Below are 22,875 nucleotides of genomic sequence, written 5' to 3'. Positions count from 1 at the left end.
CCCTGCTTGACCAATTTATCCAGCTCTGCCTCGATCTTGGGTTGCAGTGCAAATGGCACTCGCCTTGGTTTGAGTCGGATTGGGGTCACCCCGGGGTCCAACTCGAAGTCAACTGGGGGCCCTTTATAACAACCCAGTTTTCCATTAAAGAGACCAGCAAATTCCTTGCATAATGCCTCGCTCATCTCAGGGCAGGTTTGGATTGAATTAAGCCCTGAGATACTCAGTCCCAGGGCGGGAAACCAGTCAGTGCCCAGGAGACTGGGGCGACTGCCCTTCGCAATCACCAGTTTGAGTACAGCCTGTTTGTCCCGGAACTGTACTCTCACGGCACACATTCCCATAACATGGATGCGGCCTGCTGAGTATGACTGCAAGGTTGCCGGGAAGGGCTCCAGAGGGGGCAACTTACCCCTGGGGAAGAATGTCTTCGCGGTCTGGTCCGACACAATGGTGAATGCAGATCCAGAGTCCACCTCCATGTCGCACTGCTGACCCTCAATCTTCACCTTGACGTGTGCCTTGCCTTGCGCTGGAAACTGCACGGCCCTCCCGTTGATCTCCGTTATGTAGTGGCAGTCCTTTCGAAAATGAGTTGCTGTGGGCGGTCTGCAATGCTCCAGTCTAGGTGCTCCTGTTGCTCCTGACGCCGCCGATCTACAGACTCTGGCGATGTGACCTGTCTTCCCGCACATCCGGCACATAGCATCCCTGAAACGACAACTCTTCCGCCCATGGTTTCCGCCACAACCTGGGCAACTGCCTCGGTGATCTTTGTGCACTGTGCAGGCCTGACGCACCAACTCGACCCCACGGACTGGGCTCTGGCTCGGAGTAGCCTCTAGCTCGTCCATGGCATGCGCAACTTCTATCTGTGGCTTAGTGGCCTTGCGACTGGCATCAAGCTCCTCTCTTTCATAATTCTCCGTGGCGGTGGCCTCCTTCAAGGCTGATGCAAGGGTAACCTCTTCTTTAGCCACGATGCGTCTTCTGGCTTTCTTGCTGCTCAGACCACCAATAAACCGATCCAGGAGAGTCTCTTCCAGATTTTGGAAGCCGCAGTGCTGAGCGAGCTTCCGGAGTTCAGCCAGAAATGCGGATACAGACTCCCCAGCATGCTGCTGCCTCTTATGGAACTCCATCCGCCGGGCCATCTTGGTCTCAGTAGGCGCCAAGTGGCTTGTTAGGCAGGCAAGAATATCTTGGAGAGATGTCTCACTCAGCTTCGCTGGAGCAAGTAATGCCTTGGCTAGCTTGAAGGTCTCGGGCCCACAGTAGCTCAGGAATGTGGCCCTTCTTTTGCTGGCATCGGTGATCCCTTGAGCCACCGCGAAGAACTCGAAGCGTTCGACGTAGTCTTCCCAGGTGTGAGGCTCTGATGGCTGGAAGGGCTCCAATACTCTTGGACTCTCCATTGTCCTAGCGGGCAGGGTCGTCTTCTCAGCTGGCCAGTGAGTCTTGTTCTCAGCTGCAATCCGGACTCTGAGGCAGGGTTGTGTTTAACCGCTCCTCAGCATTCCGGATCCCATCCTCGTCGCCAGTTGTTGTGACGTGGGGTTTGTGATTTCAGCTCTCTTGACAAAACATGCTGGAGACAGTTCTCTAGTAACAGCTCTTTATTAAAGTGAACAAGACTGACTGTGAGGGCAGGAAGGCTACATTTATAGGGACAGGGAACTAGCTAGAAAGGGATACATTTTGGAGGGAACAATATCAGGCAATCACAGTGCTGCCTTTTGGAGGGAACCAATAAGACAGAGGATCCAAATACAGCAGCTTAAATGAACCAATAGTAGCTGTACCCTCTGGAACCAAAAGGCAGTTACTTTATCCTAATGCAAATACAGACAATAATAATACAGAGATAAAATCCTTTGACTCAATACACAACACAACCCATACATGCCAAGTTGCTGTCCGAGAAATAAGGGACCGGGCCGGAAGTAGCAGGCCGGAAGTAGCGCTGCCGCCATTTTGGAACTGGGCGGAGCATGCTCAGAAGTGACTTTTGATGCTGCTTTGCCCAGTTCCAAAATGGCCGCCGCGCCAGAAGTCGCACTGCAGCCATTTTGGAACTGGGCAGAGCAGCATCAAAAGTCACTTCTGAGCATGCTCCGCCCAGTTTCAAAATGGCCACCGCACCAGAATAAACCGGGGGGAAACAGAAAAAAATCCGTTTTTTCAGCTAGGAACAGCTGGAAAAACGGGGATTTCCCGGGGAATACGGGAGACTTGGCAGCTATGGTAAAACCTCCAAAATTCATTTTTGACTAAAGGGCCAATCTGCCTGAAGCAGATGGGAGTTGGAGATCTCCCATCAATATCTCGAGGGCCACAGGTTCCTGTGCCCTAGAGGCTTGAAAACCAATCATCGCTTTGTTTTTTTGGTACCCAGAGACTATTGCAGGCATAGGCAAACTCGGCCCTCCAGATGTTTTTGGACTACAACTCCCATCATCCCTAGCTAACAGGACCAGTGGTCAGGGATGATGGGAATTGTAGCCCCCAAACATTGGGAGGGCCAAGTTTGCCTATGCCCAGATAATAGTCCTATTGTCTGATTCCACCCTTCATCCAAAGATCACAGCGCAGTTTACAGTTAGTGATGCAGGGACTGTATTCGGAATTAACTTCAGTTTTCTGGAGACTCTCCAAAGACAAGACATACTACCATGTACAATTTATTACAGTCATCTATCCTAGATGTCGGACCCAGGTGGCGCTGTGGGTTAAACCACAGGGTCTAGGGCTTGCTGATCAGAAGGTCGGCGGTTCGAATCCCTGCAACGGGGTGAGCTCCTGTTGCTCGGTCCCAGCTCCTGCCCACCTAGCAGTTCGAAAGCACATCAAAGTGCAAGTAGATAAATAGGGACCGCTCCGGCGGGAAGGTAAACGGCGTTTCCGTGCGCTGCTCTGGTTTGCCAGAAGCGGCTTTGTCATGCTGGCCACATGACCTGGAAGCTATACGCCGGCTCCCTCGGCCAATAATGCGAGATGAGCGCGCAACCCCAGAGTCGGACACGACTGGACCTGATGGTCAGGGGGCCCTTTACCTTTACCTTTATCCTAGATGTCAGTTTAATGAAAGGCAATGCTTTTTCAACATGATCACAATGCTTCCTGCCCCTGATGCATAGAAAATCACAATCTATCTGTAAGGGGCTGCCATGCCAGTTTGTGTGTCTGGAAAAATGCTCTTAAATTTGATCAGCCTTTTGGTCAATGATGGCCATGCAACTTGGGGGTGGGGTGAGGACAAGGGTCATGCTTCATCTTCTACTTTTGTCATTCAATAACTACCTGTGGGATACTGCGACCGGTCATAAACCAAGCCCAGACACACATGCGGAATTCTCAAGAGGCGTGTTTCTAAAGTTAACAAGCAGATTTATTATAAACATCTGTTAAACCCAATATGCTTGGAGAGAGTCCCAAAGACCCCGTAACTCTGCAATAAGATGTCTTTGCAGGATCTGTCATGGAGTTTGGCATTTATTGCAGAACTGAACGCCATTCGTAATAATCCCCCACGGAGCATCGAGTGTCCACATCTAAGGACACCTTTCAAAGGGTCACTTTGGCATCCTGATGAAGCAGATTTCAAAGTCACCTTCTACCAGGCTCTGAATTCTTTCCAAGAGGTGGTGAACTGAAATCTCAAAAGAATTTTTACAGGGCTAGTTTCTGTGCACAAAAAAGTCAGATGTTTTTTACAATGATTGCAACCCATTTCCTAGAGACATCTTTGGTCCGTCCTGAGGCAAGCTCCCTCTATCCTGACTGCCCACTCTGCTGCTATACCATAGGCCAGGGGACCCAAGATCACTGTTGGACTACAACTCTCATCAGCCCCAGCAATTATGGCTGATAGCCAGGGATGACAACAAGCGTAGGGTCCAATGCTATTATTATTAATGGTTTTTATATATGCTGAAAGCCGCCCAGAGTGGTTGGAAGCCACTCAGGGTGGCTGTGGGGCAACCAAATAAGATGGGTGGGGCACAAATAATAAATAATAATAATTATTATTATTACTATTATTGGCTACCACTGTTGGCGTCAGTTGCATGCCTTCCTAGAGAGAGATGACTTAGAAACCCTAGAAACACACCTGCTTTTCTTAATCGCTTTCGTGCATTTTAGTCACTATGGCTTTAAAACAATCTGTTGCTTCTTCTGCTTTCTTTTATGCAATATATTATTTTTTTCGTTAAGCCCTCCGGAGACTTATGCAAAATATGGGCTGTGAACCCCTAACAGCACCCTCCTACGCACGTTTATTCGGAAGTTAAGTCCCCGCTGTGTTCAGTGGGCTCACTCCCAGATAAGTGGGAGTGGGATTGCCGCCTCAAGCGAATAAATACAGCAATAGAATTGCCAAGTTGGAAGGGACACTAACGGTCATCCAGTCCAACCCCCTGCAATGCAGGAATGCAATCAACTCCAAATGAAGCGCGTGGCTAGTGAGCTACGTTCTCTTTGGGGGTGAGGGGGTCACAAGTTGTGCAGGCCTGATCTAAACCTAGGACCCTTCATGCTTTTTTCTTTTTGCTCTGAGAATCCATGTCCGCCCGTGTCCAACACCCCTTCTCAATCTGACTACTGTAATGCGCTCTACGTGGGGCTACCTTTGAAGGTGACCCAGAAACTACAACTAATCCAGAAGGCGGCAGCTAGACTGGTGACTGGGAGCGGCCACCGAGACCACATGAAAGATCTACATTGGCTCCCAGTGCATTTCCGAGCAAAATTCAAAGTGTTGGTGCTGATCTTTAAAGCCCTAAACGGCCTCGACCCAGTAGACCTGAAGGAGCGTCTCCACCCCCATCATTCTGCCTGGACACTGAGGTCCAGCTCCGAGGGCCTTCTAGTGGTTCCCTCACTAAGCGAACTGAGGTTACAGGGAACCAGGCAGAGGGTCTTCTCGGTAGTGGCACCTGCCTTGTGGAGCGCCCTCCCATCAGATGTCAAAGAGAAATAAACAACTGCCTGACTTTTAGAAGACATCTGAAGGCAGCCCTGTTTAGGGAAGTTTTTAATGTTTGATGTTTTATTGTGTTTTAAATATTTTGTTGGGAGCTGCCCGGAGTGGCTGGGGAAACCCATTCAGATGGGCGGGGTATAAGTAATAAATTATTATTATTATTATTATTATTATTATTATTATTATTATTATTATTAGTGCTGGGGTAACCAGCTGCAAGGGACCCAGGTGGCGCTGTGGGTTAAACCAGAGAGTCTAGGGCTTGCTGATCACTAGGTCAGCAGTTCGAATCCCTGTGATGGGGTGAGCTCCCGTTGCTCGGTCCCAGCTCCTGCCAACCTAGCAGTTCGAAAGCACATCAAAATGCAAGTAGATAAATAGGAACCGCTACAGCGGGAAGGTAAACGGCGTTTCCGTGTGCTGCTCTGGTTCGCCAGAAGTGGCTTTGTCATGACCTGGAAGCTATACGCTGGCTCCCTCGGCCAATAATGCGAGATGAGCGCGCAACCCCAGAGTCGGTCATGACTGGACCCAGTGGTCAGGGGTCCCTTTACCTTTACCTTTAACCAGCTGCAAAATGCTCTCTTTGCTGGCTGGTTCTGGAAAGGCTAGAAGGAGATATAATGGCCCCAAGCCATGTAGCTCAGCTGGTAGCTCAGCCCTGAGCCATGTAGCTCTTAATGTCGGGGTCATGGGTTCGATCCCCACGGTTGGGGGTTGGTCTAGGTGACCCACACAGTCCCTTCCAACTCTACAATTCTATGATCTTGCATTTGTCAAGTGCCTGTTAGCAGCACTCTCCATATAGATGCTAGGCCAGTTTTCAGTTGCTTCCTTTCTCCTTAGGAACAAACAGGGTCATAGGAAGCCAACGTTTTACCAGGACCATTTGTTTCCCTAGCGCTGTATCATCCACGCGTACCGGCAGCGGCACTTCAGTTGGGAATATTCCCAGTCCTATCAGCAGAAGCTGGGGATTGAACCAGGCGCCTTCTGCATGCAGAGGCCCTTCTTTCTACCTAGCAGCCAGCTAGTAGAGACAGATATCCCCCACTAGCCTATGTAGTACAGTACCATGAAGCCATCCATGCTCCATTTTGTACCACAGGCAAAAGCCCCAAATATCCCGGAGGCCGCCTCTTCAGATCGTTTGAATCTTACAACTGGTCATTCACATTAAAGGAAACAGCAACAGCATGGAGGGTCAACTGCTGCACTGGGGAAACTTGGGCAATTTCATATCTGCGTGCCAGAGACGTTATGATGTGACCCAGGAGGAAATCAACTCCAATGGCTATCATGTCCTCCTCGGGTCAGAAAGTCTCCCTCACCCAGAATCCTCCAGCTCTTGCCCAAACACAGACATCCTTAACCGCCTTTAGCCTCTCGGCCGCCCTTTATAGTAAGCTAAGATTGCACAAGTCTCTTCCCAGTGGGAAAAATGAGGCAGAGAGGTTAAAATGAGTCACCCGTCGTTAAACAAAATGTGGCATCTCTTCACAACTCCCAGTCTCTGTGTAAACAGTTAAATATTGCTATTTTGCCCTGTCAACCCCAACAGATCAGGGATGAATAGCTTCATTCTGGCATTGTGCCGTTTGGGAAACAGATTTATCCATCAACATCCCCCCTCCCCCCTCCCTCGCCCTTTCTGCCTCTTCCTTGCCAGGCACAATATAGCATCGAACATGCAAGGGGGGCATCCAAGGGCAGTACATCAGGCCCCCAGTGCTGATGTCATTGCTGGTGCCTACAAGAATGGACTCGTCCCTTCCTGATGACACGTCTTAGAGCCAGTGTGGTGAGAGCCAGTGTGGTGTAGTGGTTAAGAGCGGTAGACTCATAATCTGGTGAACCGGGTTCACGTCTCCGCTCCTCCACATGCAGCTGCTGGGTGACCTTGGGCTAGTCACACTTCTCTGAAGTCTCTCAGCCTCACTCACCTCACAGAGTGTTTGTTGTGGGGGAGGAAGGGAAAGGAGAATGTTAGCCACTTTGAGACTCCTTAGGATAGTGATAAAGCGGGATATCAAATCCAAACCCTTCTTTTTCTTCTTCTTCTTCTTCGAAGGGCAATTGGTTGACACAGAACCAGAGATCTTCCTCAGTCCCCCCCTACCACCTGGCCCACAAACCAATCCGTCACACATCCCTAATCTGGAGGTTCGACACACACTGGTTAGTCCGTTAAGCAGAAAACTAGCTTCTTAATTCAGGTTATTAGCGCATGATTCATGAAGCGGGCTCGAAAAGGGAAACCCATGTCCAGACACGAACCTCAGCGGATCGTTGCTATGTGTAGCGGAACGGGGGAGGGGGGAGAGGCCCCACCTACTTGTACCGTATTAGCCGGATAATTTTATTGTTCATAAAATCCGAGGCGTGCGGGTGAGAGGAGTCGACGCAGAAGCCATCGCTCATGGCGATTTTCAGTACCTCCTCTACAAACACCTGGAAACTGTTGATCTGCTTCTTGGCCGGGAGGACCCACAACCTCTTTAAGTTCTGGCGGGTGTACTCCTCTTCTGGCAGCCCTTCCACGCTGGCAACCCAATCCAAGGTCACGTGGTAGGGATCCTGCAGGTAACTGGATATCGAGGACAGGTTGCCGTTGAAACAGTAGTAGAGTTTGGAGCCCAGAAGCTTGAGGAACAAACTGGAGGTGCTGAAGATGTGAGCGTTGAACACTTCCATGTTGGAAGAGGACAAGCTGTAGATCTGGGGAGCTTCCCGGACGGTGAAGTGAACCGTCTGAGTCCTCTGGTCCAAGCTGATGTTGAGCATGGCATTCTTTTCTGCCCTCGAGAGCTCCACCTCCTTCTCCTGCAGGGCCTCGATCAGCGGCTGGACCTGGTAAAAATCTGCTTCTCGGCGGAGCAGGCCCATTTCTTGGAAGTCCTCTGGGAGGTCCAGGTGGGAGGTCCTCAGGAAGTTGAGGATGTAGCGGAAAACCTTGCCGTCCCGGTCAATGAAGCAGTTGCCTTGGCTGTCCCTCTTGGTTGGCAGGTTCCCGCTGAACATGGCACCCAGCATGGAGTCTGGGAAGCTGGTCAAGGTGGACAGCGATGTTGTGTACAGCTTCCCGCCAACGTTTAGCGTTATAGGCTCTGACATGGTGGGAGGAAGGGAGGTCAGGAGCAGATCTGGGCGGGAAGGAATGAGCATCAGACATTAGCATATGCATCATTTAGGGATGGTTTTATTTTTGTTTTGTTTTTTGGAGGGGGAGAAACTTGAGTGCATTAAAATTCTTCCATTTACCTCCCTCTTCAGTCCTCTTCTGGTGGAGCAGGAGAGGTGAAGGAACATGAGGAGGAGGAGGAGGTGTGAAAGCACTTGACTCTCCACCAGGTGGACCCATCCCTCTTGTCCTCCTGGACCTGCTCTTCACTCTCCAACCCTGCCTGACTCTTGTCTCCTGGCTGTTACGGGCTGCCCCAGATCCCTTCTTCCTTCAGCTTCTAACCCCCTTTTCCCCAGGGCCCCACTCCTCAGTCTCTAGCCAGTCTCTGACAGTATCAGCAGGAAGCCTTCTCCTGCAGAGCACAATAACTGGTTGGGTATCTAAGGGGGTGAGATGATCTTTTGAGAGCCAGTGTGGTGTAGTGGTTAAGAGCAGTGGACTTGTAATCTGGGTGAACTGGGTTCGCTTCCCCGCTCCTCCACATGCAGCTGCTGGGTGACCTTGGGCTAGTCACACTTCTCTGAAGTCTCTCAGCCTCACTCACCTCACAGAGTGTTTGTTGTGGGGGGAGGAAGGGAAAGGAGGTTGTTAGCCGCTTTGAGACTCCTTGGGGTAGTGAAAAAGCGGGATATCAAATCCAAACTCTTCTTATTCTTTTGGAAGCTGATTAGGGCTTTGCACACCTGTACTAGCACCTGGAAGGCTGTATTATAGAATCATAGAGTTGGAAGGGACCCTGAGGGTCACCTGCAGGAATCTCAGCTAAAGCATTCAGGACAGAGGCCCATCCAACCTCTGCTTAAAAATCTCCCAAGGAAGGAAAGCCCAGTACCTCCCGAGGGAGACCATTCCACTGTCTGTCAAACATCCTGAGGACCCACTTTCTAGGTGTTCGGTTCCCACGTGCAAGATCGTAACTGCAGCTTTCAGGGTAGGCTTGCAAGTGGGAACAAAACTTCCACAGGTAGAACTTCTATGACTCCAGAAAACAACACTTTTCAGCATAGCTACTTTGCACCTTCAGATACCACCAGGCTTCCAACTTCTGAGTAACGCAGTGAAGAGGAAATCAACTGATGGTATGAATCTGTGTGAATGAGTTCTTGGGTACAGGGAAAAATGGAGACCTGTAGTAATGGGTCAGCAGTAGCAGTGCTGAATGCCAGTTTGCCTCAAAGTCAACAACAATTTCCCCGCTGCAAATCTCAGGGCTGTGAATTCAAGAAGCTGCACGCAAGTCCACCACTAGGTCTTCTGCCAAGGCCAGATATATACCGTTTGGAGACAAGGTACCTTTACAATGTCTACTAATTTATTAATTGGCACAAAGTCAGCATAGTTAGAAAGTCACACTAGGACTTGGGAGACCTGGGTTCAAATCCTCACAGGGTTATTGTGAGGATGAAACAGAGGAATGAAAACCACGTATGGCGCCTTGAGCTCCTCTTGTGGGGTATACATGTCGGGAAGAAAGAAAGAGAAACTTGCTAACGAAACTCCCATTACCCCTTCTTGGCTGGGGCTGATGGCTGTTGTAGTACAACGACAATCTGAGGACCCTACTTAGGGGCCTTGGTTCTCAAACGCTTTGGTTCTCAAATGCCCCAAACCAGGAAGTAAGTGTTCCGGTTTTCGAAAGCCGAACGTCCGATGCGGCTGTCGGCTATTGTTTCAGGGACGGCTGCACCAATCAGAAGCCGCGCCTTGGTTTTTGAACATTTTGGAAGTCAAACAAAGTTCTGGAATGGATTAAGTTTGGTGCTTTTGTTCTTGCTATGTATTTTGTGTTTTTGTTCTTGAGGCTTTTTCGGTTAATCTGTTTTTGTGACTGTGTGGAACCCAGTTCAGCTACTGACTGATTGATTGCGTGACTGCAGAAATTGATAAAAGCCCCCCATCCAAACAATGACTATCATCAGTGCTGGTAAGGCAAAAAAAAAAATTAATTTTTATCATCTACAATACTGACATATTTATTTTATAGTACAGCAGATAGATTATTGCTTTCATTTTATGGATCAATGGTCTTGTTAGTAAAATTCATGTTGAATTGCTGTATTAGGGACGGTTTTTAAAAGTCTGGAATGACTTTGCATTACTTTCTATGGGAAAGCATGCCTTGGTTTTGGAACGCTTTGGTTTTGGAACGGACTTCCGGAACGAATTAAGTTTGAGAACCAAGGTACCACTGTACCAGGTTATGGAAAGGTGTGTTAGGAGTCAGAACTTTCAGACCCTCTTCACTCCATTATGACACGGCGTGCTGAATCCTTGCATGTTATGGAAGAGAAGAATAACAGTTGGCTGCGTGGACGGGCCTTTCCCCACGACTCTTTATTCACTGCGTCAGGTGAGATTTAAGGCTGGAAAGACTATTTCACCGACCCATCCGTGAGGTAAGACCACTCGGGCAAAGAGTGATCTTGGAGGGAGTAAGCCAATTAGGGTGCCAAGGGAAACACAAGGGATAAGAAACGCAAGAAATGTTTTGCTGGATGAGCACAAGTTTTCCGTCTGCATTCTAAGGCTGGATCTAGACACATTTAAAAAAACGTTTCAGGAAAACACGTTGCAAAGCTCATAACGGGAAATCACGTTAGCGAAGGATCAAACTCTACAGCGCCATCTGGTGTCACGGTGGTATAACACATTTAAAACTAATCTGTGTCCTAAGTCCAATAGTGGCCAGCCATATATTCCTGAGAACCATCCAGTTCTCACAGTAACCAAACAGATAGATGCCTCTTATGGGAAGCTGGGTCCGATTTTTGCTTTGTTTATGCTTTTACTGTATTGTTAAATGGCTTCTAAATATTTTAGAGGAAGCGATTAATAAATGGAACAAATTACAAATAAATAAAACAATGTGAAGAATGCGTATACCGCTCAACGGAAAGTATCTACTGGTAAGTGGCGAGGAAGGGCATGTAAAAATATGTAAGATTGATCATCGAAGAAAATTAGAAATCATAATAAAAACCCTTCGTTGTATCAACTATAAACTTATCAACAACAATTCAGTTGGTTGTTGTTGCAACTCTGAAGCGCAAAATAATAGGTGCCCTTTGCCAAGGGGACAAAATGCCATTATGCAGGTGCATAATTAAGAGGCAGATATAGTGGAACCTTGGTTCCCAAACAGCTCCTGAACACCCCAAACCCGAAAATAAGTGTTCCAGTTTGCAAACGCTTTTCAGAAGCCGAACGTCCAATGCAGCTTCTACTTGAGTTCAGGAAGCTCCTGCAGCCAATCAGAAGTCGCGCCTTGGTTTTCAAACAGTTTCGAGAGTCAAACGGACTCCCGGAACGGATTAAGTTCAAGAACTGTGGTACCACTGTAATAATAATAATAATTATACCCCGCCCATCTGGCTGGTTTTCCCAGCCACTCTGGGCAGCTTCCAGCAAAATATAAAAACGTAATAAAACGTCAAACATTTAAAAACTTCACAATACAGAGCTGTCTTCAGATGTCTTCGAAAAGTCAGATAGTTGTTTCTTTCCTTGACATCTGGTGGGAGGGCGTTCCACAGGGTGGGCGCCATCACCGAGAAGGCCCTCTGCCTGGTTCCCTGTAACCTCACATCTTCACAGTGAGGGAACTGCCAGAAGGCCCTCTGAGCTGGACCTCAGTGTTTGGGTTAAACGATGGGGGTGGAGACGCTCCTTCAGGTATACTGAAGTTTAGCCATCCCTGACTTAAGGCCTAGATAATACCTGGAGGATAACAGAATCGCAGGTAGGAAACTGGCCCCTTGGGTGGAGAGTGTTGATGTGCACATGAGTCAAAGGTCGCCAGTGAGGGACCTTTGAGTCCTATGTGGATATTTGACCTTCTCCATGCTTGTGGTCCAACCTGACGGCCCAGCTTTGAAACAAGTGGCTGCGCCGGTGAACTTTTGCTCCTGCACAAATTCCACCCCCTTTGTTTTCAAAATAACTATCGGCAAAGCAGTGGCTTAACTGACCTTGAAAAAATGTCAAACAACTGGCCAGAGCCGTTCTGTATTTTAGCTACAGCAAGGATACACCTCTCTGTGGAGTGACGGCTAACTTGGGGGACAATTTTGTGTCTGTCTACATAGGAAAGGCTATGAAAGAGCCATAAAGGTAAAGGTAAAGGGACCCCTGACCATTAGGTCCAGTCGTGACAGACTCTGGGGTTGCAGCGCTCATCTCGCGTTATTGGCCGAGGGAGACGGTGTACAGCTTCCAGGTCATGTGGCCAGCATGACAAAGCTGCTTCTGGCAAACCAGAGCAGCACATGGAAATGCCGTTTACCTTCCCGCCGGAGTGGTACCTATTTATCTACTTGCGCTTTGATGTGCTTTCAAACTGCTAGTTGGGCAGGAGCTGGGACCGAGCAACAGGAGCTCACCCCGTCGCGGGGATTTGAACCGCCAACCTTCTGATCAGGAAGCCCTAGGGCTCTGTGGTTTAACCCACAGCGCCACCTGGGTCCCACCTATGAAAGAGCCATAGCTCAGTGCAAAGGAATGAGACTTGTGTTGAGTTGCAGTGGGTAGCTTGATGCATATAGTTATCTGAAGTTTAACATTTTAGTATGTTTTTATATATGTTGGAAGCCACCCAGAGTGGCTGGGGCAACCAAGTCAGATGGGTGGGGAGAAGAAGAAGAAGAAGAAGAAGAAGAAGAAGAAGAAGAAGAAGAAGAAGAAGAAGAAGAAGAAGAAGAAGAAGAAGAAGACACCCCTACTTTTATGAGAGAAATGTTGGAGGGTAAGGGCAAATGGCTGGATACAGAAGACTCTTTCTACAGTCGTCCCTTGGAAGTCGAACGGAATCCGTTCCGGGAGTCCATTCAACTTCCAAAACATTTGGAAACAAAAGCGTAGCTTCTGATTGGCTGCAGGAAGCTCCTGTAGCCAATCGGAAGCCGCATTGGATGTTCGGCTTCCAAAAATAGTTCACAAACCGGAACACTCACTTCTGGGTTTGCAGCGTTCGGGAGCCAAAACGTTCGAGAACTAGCTGTTCGAAAAACAAGGTGTGACTGTACCCTGTTTCTCATATTTTAAGACATACCCATAAAATAAGCCATAGCAGGATTTTTAAGCATTCAAGGAATATAAGACATACCCCGAAAATAAGCCATAGTGATAGGCACAGCAGCAATGCCGGCCGCGGCAGGAGGAGGAGGAAAAAAATAAGACATCCCTTGAAAATAAGCCATAGTGTGTTTTTTTGAGGAAAAAATAAATATAAGACATGTCTTATAATATGAGAAACACGGTATATTCTTCTGTTCTGAAATCCCTGGAGTTGTTGTCAGTCAGTGCAGACCAGGTGAGTAACCTGTGGCTCTCCAGGTATTGCTGGACTTACTCCCAGCATCCCTGGCCATGGTGTCTGGTGCTGATGGGAGCTGTAGTTGGAGTCCAAGACACCTGGAGGATGTCAAATGGGCAAAAGCCTTGTTACGGAAGTGCCACCCTGCCTTCAAAGGTTTCAAAACTGAGCTGCGCTGCAAGCAAAAACAACTGCAGACGTTGATATAAGTTCCCCTGAGCCCTGGGGTGTACAAGAGAGGGTTAGATATGTAAATACACAAGCAACATTAAGGCCACCGTGGCCTCAACCACAATTTAAAACCCACCCTAAAAAAAAACCCTTCCTTCCAAAATATCTCCATGTTTATCTTCAGGGCTGTATCATAAGGCAAGGCACAGCTAATCAAGGTAAATTTGCACATGTCCTGTCTGGTATTTTTGGCCCCATCTCTCCACTTCGTTATATGTACCTTTAATCCCTTAAAACCAGTCCTACCTTTAAAGATAAGATCATAGGTAATCCAGGTTGGTGCTCTTAGATAAAAGGAACTAGCTGTGTATTAACAGATGATTTACCAATTCTGGCTTGCCGTCTGCCCTCAGACACAAAAACTAGAAAACTGGTTCAGCCATCAGAGTCTGCCCCCTGGCCCGATCCCAATCAGGATTGCTCAGAAGGAAGTTTCCGTGAATTCAGCCAAGCTTACTCTCAATTAAGTGCAGAGATCGTGGCAACCTTAATTTAATTTTACCTTGCCTCTAACAAGCTTGGTCTAGCTACATTCATCTTTCCAAGGAGCTGAGGTCATGCAAAAGGCTTTGCGTGCAGCTCAAGGTCTTGCGATTATCTTGGCTTTCAACTACTTTGCATTTAGAAGAAATTCTAATGTGGACCCAGCAGACAAAAGTCATGTCGACGGCCCTGATCGAAACAGATCTGCCAGAAAGTATAGCATCCCTCTTTCTCCCTAAAATAGAAGAAGTTGTCAGACTATCTGCCCATTAGCTACTATTTCCTACTCTGACTAGGAACATCACTTCATTGTCTCAGACACACCATCCTTACTCTCACCGGTTACATGTAACTTGGCAGTATCACATTAGTGTTTAAAAGTTCTAAACAACAAGCCTCAAATATCTGAAAGGCCTCCTCCTTCCCTACAAGAACTTCCTGACAGTAAGAGCTGTTCGGCAGTGGAATTTGCTACCAAGGAGTGTGGTGGAGTCTCCTTCTTTGGAGGTCTTTAAGCCGAGGCTTGACAGCCATCTGTCAGGAATGCTTTGATGGTGTTTCCTGCTTGGCAGGGGGTTGGACTGGATGGCCCTTGTGGTCTCTTCCAACTCTATGATTCTATGATTCTATGAGATCCTCTTGTGTGTTAAGATCTGCAGAGAATCCTCTTGGTAATTCTGCTGCCCTTGCAATATCGAGGTGGTGGTAGTGGGTGTAGCAAGGGACAGGGTCTTCTCTGTGGCAGCCCCTAAACTATGAAACTCCCTCCTCACAGAAGTGCATTTATCACTTCATTGTACTACTATGTAAACAGCAAACCATTGCAGGGAGAAGGTCAGGCGGGATAAAGCTCAGAATGAGCTCAGACGTTCAAAAAAGGTTAATAATAATAATAGAGTAATAAGGTTTCTTCAGATATGTTCGAAGCAAGAGGAAGAAGAGGTCCCCATACAGAGGACCTCCAAGCAAGCAGTAGGTTCTCTGCATGGAGAAGACAGAGAACCTACTTGCAGATATAATCTCAGAGCCTCTGTTTACAATCTTTGAGAATTCTTGGAGAACAGGTGAGGTTTCTGCAGACTAGAGACTAGAGATAGGCCAGTGTTGATCCTGATAACTAGCGACAGATCAGCTTGATGTCGATACCAGGAAAAGTTCTAGAACAGATAATTGAAGCCGCTCAACAGCTGAGGGCGCGGAGGAGGCAGGCCCAGGCAGCACCAGGGGGGCGGGGGGGGGCAGGCTGGCCAGTGCCCCCTCAATTTTGGCGCCCTAGGCAGATGCCTAGTTTGCCTTAATGGACGCACCAGCCCTGCTCATATCATCCTGGAAAAAAGGTGACAAATGGGGTGCTGCAGCGTTCTGTCCTGGGCCTGTTATTGTTCAACGTCTTTATAAATGACATGGAAACAGGAATTGAGGGGATGCTCATCCAATTGGCAGATGACATCGCAGAAGACAGAATTTGAATTCAAGATGCCCTGAAAAGATTGGTGAACTGGGCCAAAGCAAAGTAACAAAACATCTGGAGTCCAAAACATCTGGAGGGCCGAAGGTTGGGGGGTGCCTGTTCTAAACTTAGGCAGGAGTAACCAGCTGCACAAATATAAGATGGGGGGACATCTGACTTGACAGTAGTATGTGTGAAAAGGTTCTTTCACATTACCTGTTATCCAATTACTTTTTTAAAACAGGAGATACCTGGGGCCTTTTGCATGTGAGACAGATGTTCTACAAATGAGCTGCCGTCTCTCCCTAGAGTTAGGATGGTGGGAGCAGAGTGAGAGACCTGAGTTTGCTGAGAGGCTCTGGGCAATTTTAAATCACAGTTTCCGTTCTCCAAAACAGAAATAATACAGCCTACTGCAGAGGGTTTATTTATGTCTCATTCATGGCCTGCCTGCCCCTCCTCCAAAGCGGATGGCATTTGCATACAACAACAACTTTGCGAGGTAGGTTAGGCAGAAAAATAGTGACCTGACCCCAGAGCCCCCGGTCACCTTCACAGCTAAAGCTGTGGCATAACATTGTATTTCGAACTTCCAAGGCCATCTCTCTAGCCACTGGAGTATCACAACTCCCTAGAATGAGTAAAAAAAGAAAGAAAAGTGTCTAGGTTATAAAAGGGTATATTTTTATGTCTCTGTGCAAACACACATCTAAACAATGTTCAAATATATAAAAGGATGTCATATGGAAGGGGGTGAAAGGTTGTTTTCTGCTGCTCCAGAGAAGCGGACACGGAGCAATGGATTCAAGCTACAAGAAAAAAGATTCCACCTAAACCAGGCATCCCCAAACTGCGGCCCTCCAGATGTTTTGGCCTACAACTCCCATGATCCCTAGCTAACAGGACCAGTGGTCAGGGATGATGGGAACTGTAGTCCAAAACATCTGGAGGGCCAAAGTTTAGGGATGCCTGACCTAAACATTAGGAAGAACTTCCTGACAGTAAGAGCTGTTTGACAGTGGAATTTGCTGCCAAGGAGTGTGGTGGAGTCTCCTTCTTTGGAGGTCTTTAAGCCGAGGCTTGACAGCCATCAGTCAGGAATGCTTTGATGGTGTTTCCTGCTTGGCAGGGGGTTGGACTGGATGGCCCTTGTGGTCTCTTCCAACTCTATGATTCTATGATCTCAATAACTGGAGCTGGAGAAAAGTAAAGGCATTTGCATGCAGAGATTGAATAAAAAAATGATCAGACAGCACAAAGACTAAAAAACAATGAGGTTGTAAGATTATGGGATGACAGCAGACTTTGGAATAGAGCTGGGTCCTTTTATTGACTATTGTAAGATAACTTATGGTGGGGGAAATAATATGAATATACCTTTTACTTGTGTAGGGACCTTGTTGCTCTGTAACATTTAAGAAATGAGCAGTTTACAAGCTTGTACATAATGTTGGAAGACGTTTAGATACGGACACGTTGCCTTGATATCAACAATTTATGTAAGCGTGTATAAATGGTCGGCTTGGGAGCACCTTTGGGTACCATAGTGGAAGGACAATGTCAAACCGGAAAAGGACCTGGCACATGTCTTCTACCAGTCACCTTTAACTTCCTGACAGGCGGAAACTCAACAGATGTAACTCTCCCTTCCCTAGCGGCAGAGGAACTTTCCGACAGTTTTCGTTAGAAATGTTAGAAAGTTAGGTTTTAAAAGCCCCCCCCCTCCCTAAACAAACAAACAAACAAAACCCATTCAAGGTGCACCTTGAACCAAAGGCATTCCTCTGAGGGGCCCAGCCTTTGGGATCCCCCTGTTGATCTCTCCTGGGATCAGCCAACATCCCATTCATAGGAGGGCTTCCCCCCAGCATCCTCTGCCCCCTTTTGCGCACCTGGCTCCTTCGCATCACTTACCTGTCGCGCTGCCAACCTGCTTGGACCCCTGTCGCAGATGCTTCTGGGGGGTGGGGAAGGGGAGAGAGAAAGAGAAAGAGAAGGAAAAAAACCGATGGGAAAGCCTGGGTGGACTGGGGAGTGGGGGGAGGCAAAGAGAGAGAAGTGGATATGCCCTGCCTAGGAGACGAAGGGAAGCAGCCCTAGCCGGCCGCAATGCTCCGTGGGAACTGTATTTCCTGGGCGCCTCCGGTGCCAGCGCCGCGGGTCGGGGACGGGACTACAATTCCCAGGCGGCTGCGGGGCAAAGGCGGCCGGCGATCAGCTGGTGTTAAAGGGGACGCAGCCCTGGAATTGTGACTCGGGGAGGGGGGGAGGGAGGGTTTTAAAAAAAACACAAACCCACAGAGCGAGCCCATCTCCTAAAGCAGCCGGAGGTGGTTCCCTGGTGATGAGCGCCGGCTGCAGCAAGCAGCTCCTGGCGCTTTTCCTCTGCACCACCAGGTCTGGGTTTTGTTTTGTTTTTTTGCAAGCGGGGCACTGGAGGAAAAGTGGGGCGTGGCTATTATCATTATCATTATTATTATTTGCAAAGGCGTCTTCTGCACCTGGAGAGAGAAGTAAGTGTACGGCCGCTTGCTTGCTTGCCTCCCCGCGGCTCCCCGTTTTGCGCAATGGTAACGCGCGCGTGCAGTGCGGAAGGTTCCTCGGCGAGGAAACGCCGCTGGGTTTTGCAAGCGGGAGGGGAAATTGCTCCCAGGTAAATGGGTGTAGGGTGGCCCCATTCGGTCCTTTGGGTTTGGGGAGCTTCCTCGGCTCAGAATCTCAGTGCAAACACCTCTTTTTGACCCCTCTTCCAAGTTCGTAGCGTCGTAGAGTTGGAAAGGGACCCGACGGGTCATCTAGACCAACCCTGTGCTCACAGCTGAATTCATGGAGGTTAGATGCGGCTGTGCTAGCAGCGCAGAGCCTCCATGTTTAGCGGCAGTATACCTCTGAGTGCTTGATGCTGGGTGGCAAATGACAGAAGAGGGCAATTGCCCTGTTGCCTCCACTTTGTGGTCTTTCCGGAGGGGTGTGGCAGGGAAAGTGACCATTGATCTTTGGGTTAATGCAGCTGCGCTCTTCCTATGTTGTCTTCTAGCTGCTTAAGATGCACTCTGCACATGCTCAGTGCTGCTCTTTCCCCCCCTGGAGGATGACTTAGAATCGTAGAGTCGGAAGGGACCCAGAGGGTCATCAAATCCCAGCGCCCTGCAATGCAGGAACCTCATCTCTTTCAAGGCCGAGATGTGGTTTTGGGAACTGATTTTGGAGCACCGGTTATTGATTCAACTTGATTTTTTTTGTTCCGGTCACTTGTTCTATTCCCTGGGGCTGCCATCCTCTTGTGAACTAAGTACTGTAACTGTATGGTCAGGTTTTGGCGAGACAGGTGAGTCTGCGAAGGGAATAGCAAGTGTAGAAAGATGGAGGGATGTTCTTGCAGCAGAACAAACCCTTGGCAAAAACTAAAAAAGTTGTCAGGCTTATTGGCATGATGCAAGAAGAAGTCCAGGGGGAATGCCTCGTTGCTAACTCAGACTGAAATTTATGCGCTCTCCATCCTGTCACCACCACATACTTCTGTAATAAGAACTGCTGCAGAATTAGCGCCATCAGAGAAGTGCAGTTGTGGTGCAGTAAACACATGCATTTATTTGTTACATTCTGTCATTTCTTTAAGGAGCGCAAAGTGTTGTGAAAGGTTCTCCAGCCCGGTGTAGTGGTTAGAGTGTCAGACTAGGGCCTAGGAGACAGGGGTTCAAATCCCCACGCAGCCTTGAAGCTCACTGAGTGTGACCTTGGGCCAGTCACTGCCTAACCTACCTCGCAGGGTTGTTGTGAACTGGGGAGTGCCTGTCGCCTTGGAGGAAAGGCAGGATGGTAATGCAATAATAAATAGATGTGCACTTGTATGCTTTATCCTTGCAATAATCCCGTGGGTTGCTTGGGCAGAGAGAGAGAGATTGGCGCAAGGTCCCTCAATGAGCTATGTGACAAGAGTGGGGATTTGAACCCAGGGCTCTCTGGGATACTAACCACTGTACAAACACCACCTGTAAGTAAAGTCTCCTGTGAGGGTGCTGGACTAGGTGGGCCATTGGTCTGATTCTTAAGCAGTGGCGTAGTGTAGGGAAGGGGGGAGGTCCTGGGGGCTATGGCCCTGGGTGCAAAATTATGAGGGGGTGCAACCAGGTGCCCCACACAGGCGCCGGCTTTTGGGGGATCCCTGCTCTACCCAAGCCCACAGCGGGCAACCCCAGGGCAGCCTGGCCCGGCATTCTTCTTCGTGGGTGTCAGGAGGAGTCTCCCACCAAGGGCTTGGCTCAGGGGGTGGGGTACCTTCTGGTGCCATCGGACTCTTGCCTGCCCCACGCACCAGCAACCCACGCTATGCCACTGTTCTTAAGTACACTGGGTGTCCTCCAGGTTGGAGCTGCTGTCCCAAACATCTGGAGAACACCAGGTTCGGGAAGATGAGTGTGTAAGCCAATGAAAAGAAGCCACCACACTTGGAACTTATTGACTGTCTTGGCATAGTTGTTATGGCTGTTATTACAGATGACTTGGGCACTTTCATGAAGGCTAGGTCTGCCATTGACTATTGGCGATGTTAACTAAAATTGTGTTTCTGTAAATAGGGGCATCAGTATACCTGTCATTACTGGGCACAAGCAGAGAGAGAGAGAGAGAGAGAGAGAGAGAGAGAGAGAAAGAAAGAAAGAAAGAAAGAAAGAAAGAAAGAGGGACTGGCCATTTTCATTATACCTGACTTGTAGGCTTCTCTGAGTCATTTGGCTGCACACTGCCGAAGACATAAATCTGGGAGCGGTAGCACTTTGACCTGATTCACCATGACAGTTACGGTATTTCTGAGATCTGGTACTCAGCTTTATACTGAACAAAATACTCACCCTCTTTTTTATGATACACACTTTCTCTTCGCCAGAAGTGTCATATAATTATGGTATAAAACCCATTCATTTCAAATTGTGCAAGTGTACCCATATTGACTCCTTTTCATTTCTTGTGTTTGTGGAATCCGCAGACAGAAATCACGAGAGATTTCTTCCAGGTCTGTTTGATGAAAGAAAAGGATGGTTTTGTGAGGCAAAGCAAATGGATTATTCAGAAATGGTAGTAATAAAAACTTGTGATCATATGTAGACTTGCTTGGGAGGGAAAAGCCCACCACTGTGGGACTTAACTTCCTCCTCCTCCTCCTCCTCCTCCTCCTCCTCCTCCTCCTCCTCCTCTTCTTCTTCTTCTTCTTCTTCTTCTTCTTCTTCTTCTTCTTCTTCTTCTTCTTCTTCTTCTTTCTTCTATCTGTATCCTGTTCATCTGACTGGGTTGCCCCAGCTACTCCAACAAATATAAAAGCATCATAAAACACCAAACATTAAACATTTCCCTAAACAGGGCTGTCTTCAGATGTCTTCGAAAAGTCAGATACTGTAGTACGGTAGTTTATTTCCTTGACATTTGATGGGAGGGTGTTCCACAGGGCAGGTGCCACTACCGAGAAGGCCCTCTGCCTGGTTCCCTGTAACTTCACTTCTCACAGTGAGGGAACCGCCAGAAGGCCCTCGGAGCTGGACCTCAGTGTCCGGGCTGAACGATGGGGGTGGAGATGCTCCTTCAGGTATACTGGGCCAATGCCATTAATCAGAAAATGTGCATAGGATTGTTGATCTTCAGTTTGTGGTTCAAATTATAACCTTCCTTCTAGGCACTGGCGGAGGAAGAGGAGTGCAGGGGGAAGCCATCATGGCTGCCTCCCCACTCACGCTGGGTGTCCCTGCCCCGCCCCCGGGACACGCACCAGCCCCGCCCCCACCTGCTGTTCCCACCCCCCGCCCCAGTGCCAGAGCATGAAGCTCCGCCACTGCTTCTAGGATGCAAAGGAGGGAATGGATCTGGTGTGAATTCTTTGTCTCAGAGTTATGATATGAAATTAGTTTTATTTTTAATTTATTGTTCATCTATTACAATTATATCCTGCATGGGTGTAGACAGGGGGGGGCAGGAGGGGGCAGTTGCCCCCCCCCTATAAGCAAAAAATTAATGTATTTTACAGACCATAACCAGCACTTTTCCCCTCCAAAAACTGAAGTGGAAAGGGCTTTGCTTTAGCAAGAGTAGCTAAGTCTCCGCTTGCTGGGGGGGGGGGGAAACAGCTGTAACAAAAACACATCAAATAAATAAAGCAAAGTGGCTACCAGTAGTTAAGCAGTTAAGACAATGGAGCAGATATCTCCAGGCAAGTTTCAATAGCTGACCACTTCACCCTATTGTTCTTCAGTGGAAGTTGTTAATGAGCATTCAGGAATCACATTAAGAGTTCTATTGACGATTTAATGAGGGTGCAGAGGATTCAATTTGACTAAGGTGGCTCTGCAAGGCTAAAAGGAAGTGAATAAGAAAGGGGGGGCTGTAGCTTTGACAGACACAGTGATGTTTATAAAAAGCACAGGTGTTCCAGTCTGCCCCTCCTCCTGCATCTGTATACTGTAAATCAGGGGTGGCCACCTCCCAAGAGACTCTGATCTACTCACAGAGTTTAAAACTGGGAGTGATCTACCCCCTTTTGGGGGGTTCAGGTCAAAGCTGTTGAGTTTTTTTAAGGAAGGGAAGCCCTGTTTTGGGGGGTTTAGGTCAAACTTGTTGAGCTTCTTTTAGGAGGGAGGGAGGCCCATTTTTGTTTAGGGCTTCAGGTCATAGTTCAACTTTTTTTTAGGGAGGAGGAAAATTTTGGGTGAGCTTTTTTTAGGGGTGCCAGTGACCTACCAGTGATCTACCACAGACATCCAGTGATCTACTGGTAGATCACAATCTACCTGTTGGACGTGCCTGCTGTAAATCAAGCAGAGAGAAAGCTGCTTACAAGGCTCCTGTACAGGCGTACCGGTATCTTCCTCTTGCTGCAGAGTTCCAGCATCACAGCGTCACCCAGAGGCACCCACAAATATGAGTTATCCCTCTCTCTATTTCTTCCTTCCTTCCCTCCCTCTTCCATCCTTAATAAAATACTGGGGGGGGGCAGATAAGCCCCACATAGAAAGCCCATCAACATGGGGGGATGATTCTTTCAAATATGGTATTTACCAGTAATTGGGGGTGGGGGTGGGAGAGGCACCTAGGCCTCTAGGAGTTGGCTGCTATGTCTAGGAGTAGGACAATTCAAGAAAGCAGAATGATGCATATGCTATGGTAATATATCAATAGAATCATAGAATTGTAGTCAGAAGGGACCACAAGGGTCATCTAGTCCAACCCCCTGCAATGCAGGAATTTTT

At 48.2% G+C, this 22,875-nt stretch overlaps 2 protein-coding genes across 2 annotated transcripts in view; one reads left to right on the top strand and one right to left on the bottom strand.

Moving 5' to 3' along the window:
* Positions 1-3,078: 3,078 nt before the first annotated feature.
* Positions 3,079-17,696, bottom strand: KCTD21 (potassium channel tetramerization domain containing 21). Its single transcript, XM_035115927.2, has 2 exons — positions 17,558-17,696; positions 3,079-8,127 (listed from the first exon to the last, which is right to left on the bottom strand). The coding sequence occupies exon 2, from the start codon at positions 8,096-8,098 to the stop codon at positions 7,316-7,318; it is 783 nt and encodes a 260-aa protein (XP_034971818.1). The 5' UTR covers positions 8,099-8,127; positions 17,558-17,696; the 3' UTR covers positions 3,079-7,315.
* Positions 17,697-17,968: 272 nt separating this feature from the next.
* USP35 (ubiquitin specific peptidase 35) overlaps positions 17,969-22,875 on the top strand; it is a 39,644-nt gene continuing 34,737 nt past the window's right edge. Inside the window, exon 1 of the mRNA XM_035115540.2 lies at positions 17,969-18,156. The gene's annotated coding sequence lies outside the window, so the exon portion shown is untranslated. The remainder of the gene's footprint in view (positions 18,157-22,875) is intronic.

The sequence above is a fragment of the Zootoca vivipara genome, chromosome 4, assembly GCF_963506605.1.
Source record: "Zootoca vivipara chromosome 4, rZooViv1.1, whole genome shotgun sequence".
Taxonomy (NCBI): Eukaryota; Metazoa; Chordata; class Lepidosauria; order Squamata; family Lacertidae; genus Zootoca; species Zootoca vivipara.
This window is presented reverse-complemented; position numbering and strand designations above follow the sequence as displayed.